General features: G+C 68.2%; 2 protein-coding genes across 2 annotated transcripts in view; both read right to left on the bottom strand.

The window, feature by feature from the left end:
* Positions 1-5: 5 nt before the first annotated feature.
* On the bottom strand, positions 6-491 carry AURANDRAFT_69032 (hypothetical protein; the record flags this gene model as incomplete). Its single annotated transcript, XM_009044778.1, has 1 exon — positions 6-491. A coding segment is annotated over one exon (486 nt), but the record flags the coding sequence as incomplete, so codon positions are not given.
* Positions 492-1,460: 969 nt separating this feature from the next.
* AURANDRAFT_69031 (hypothetical protein) overlaps positions 1,461-1,688 on the bottom strand; it is a gene marked incomplete at both ends in the record, with an annotated part of 1,977 nt that continues 1,749 nt past the window's right edge. Inside the window, one exon of the mRNA XM_009044777.1 lies at positions 1,461-1,644. Coding sequence (XP_009043025.1) covers positions 1,461-1,644 — 184 coding nt within the window. The remainder of the gene's footprint in view (positions 1,645-1,688) is intronic.

The following is a 1,688-nucleotide window of genomic DNA, read 5'->3' as shown; positions in this document are numbered from 1 at the left end:
ACGACGGCGCCCGGGCGCGCGACGCGCGGCGAGGGCCCGCGGAGGCCCATGCGCGTCTCGTGCTCCGCCTGGCGCGCGCCGCCGGACGCCTCCCGCGCGCGGGAGACGGCGCCGTCGGCCCAGTCCGAGGCGATGTGCGCGCGGCGCTCCGCGAGCGGGAAGTGCGCGTGGCCCGCGCGGTAGACGAGCGTCGCGCGGACCGGCAGCAGCGCGTCGGCACCGCACGCCGCGGCGGAGCATTTCGCGCACGACGCGGCGCCCCGGATCGCCCGCGCCTCGAGCGCGCGCCGCAGCGCCGTCGCCACGGTCGTCGAACCGCTGTGCGGCAGCGCAAGGTGGTCCACGTGGGCGACCTGGCGCGGCTGCCGCCGGACGACGTCGTCGCCGGCCGTGTCATTGCAGGCGCCGCCGCCGCCGCCAGCCGACGACATGGTCGCTCGAACCAGCAGCAGCGCCGCCGTCGCGACGAGGCCGCCACGAGTTGGTCGCATCGATCCTACGCTAGCAAGTGAGCTCGTCTCTGAGCTGGGCGCACATCGTGCCCGGCTCTCCTTCGGGGTCAACCGCCCCGCCGGGCTAAAAACTAAAAAAAGCAACTCGACTGATTTCTCGAAAAAGCAACTCAAACAATCAGGCTGCGAGCAGCCCTTTTGCAGCGTCGATGGACGAAGTTCTCGTCTTCTCCAGCCCGTAGCTCGACGCAGGCGCATAGTTGCGCAACGATCCCCGCGGCTGCGAGGACCGGAACCCTGTCGCGGACACATTCCCCGCGGGATGTCACTCCCGAGGATTGCGTCGCATCGCGCGCGGGGCGTCCCAAGGGGTCGGAAGAGGGTTTTCGGCGTCCCCCGCACCCTTTTCGACCGTGTTCGAGCGCACGGAGCATCGGGAATCGTTCGTCTATGTACCGCGGGCGTCCCATTTGATCCGCTCGGCCATCGACGTCGAAAACATCGACTGCCAACTCGCGCATAGAAACGTGGCGCGGCAGCCCGAGCGGCCCCCACGTCCAGAAACGCGGTCTGGGCCGACACCACCGCCCGAGCCCCGTCCCCAGTATGTGTCCGGTGGGATCGAGTACATCTCCAGCGGTGGAGGGCCACCCCGCGGTGCCGATCTCGGCCGTTTCGTCGTCCCCATGGAGGCCCGGAACGCCGACTTCACGGCGTCGGCCGCTGCAGTAGGAAATGTGCTGAATCCGCCTCAGTGGCCCGAAGAACCCGTCCCATGCAATCACCTACTGCAGAGAGACACCTTCACCACTGCGGACTCGGCCACGCTCGGAGCGCGTCCATCGCGTGTAATTGCTTCAATAATCGCAACGATGCAGCTCCTGAGGTGTTGCTTTTGATATTTTTTAGCCCGGCGGGCGTTACTGAATCTCCAACATGCAAGTTGAACTTCCACGCGCACGACGCATGACGGCCCGCGCTCGCAACGACGCCGCTCCGACTCCGCTCCTAGTCCTCCTTATCCGAGTCCGAGCTCTCGTGGCCGTGGAAGTGGCTGTGGCCGTAGGCGGAGTCGTCGGAGTCGTGCTCGGGCTCCGGGAGGTTGCCGACGGAGACGGTGTAGGCCTTCATGGCGCAGAGCGCGATGTAGACGGCGTAGGCCATGAAGGCGCCGAGCAGCGCGAAGCAGCCGCTCGCGACGGCGCGCGCGTCGGCCGCGTGCGCGGCCAGGCCGAC

This window comes from Aureococcus anophagefferens (assembly GCF_000186865.1).
Source record: "Aureococcus anophagefferens unplaced genomic scaffold AURANscaffold_796, whole genome shotgun sequence".
NCBI classification, from domain to species: Eukaryota; class Pelagophyceae; order Pelagomonadales; family Pelagomonadaceae; genus Aureococcus; species Aureococcus anophagefferens.
The sequence above is the reverse complement of the archived record's forward strand: the minus strand, read 5'-3'. Positions and strand labels throughout refer to the sequence as shown.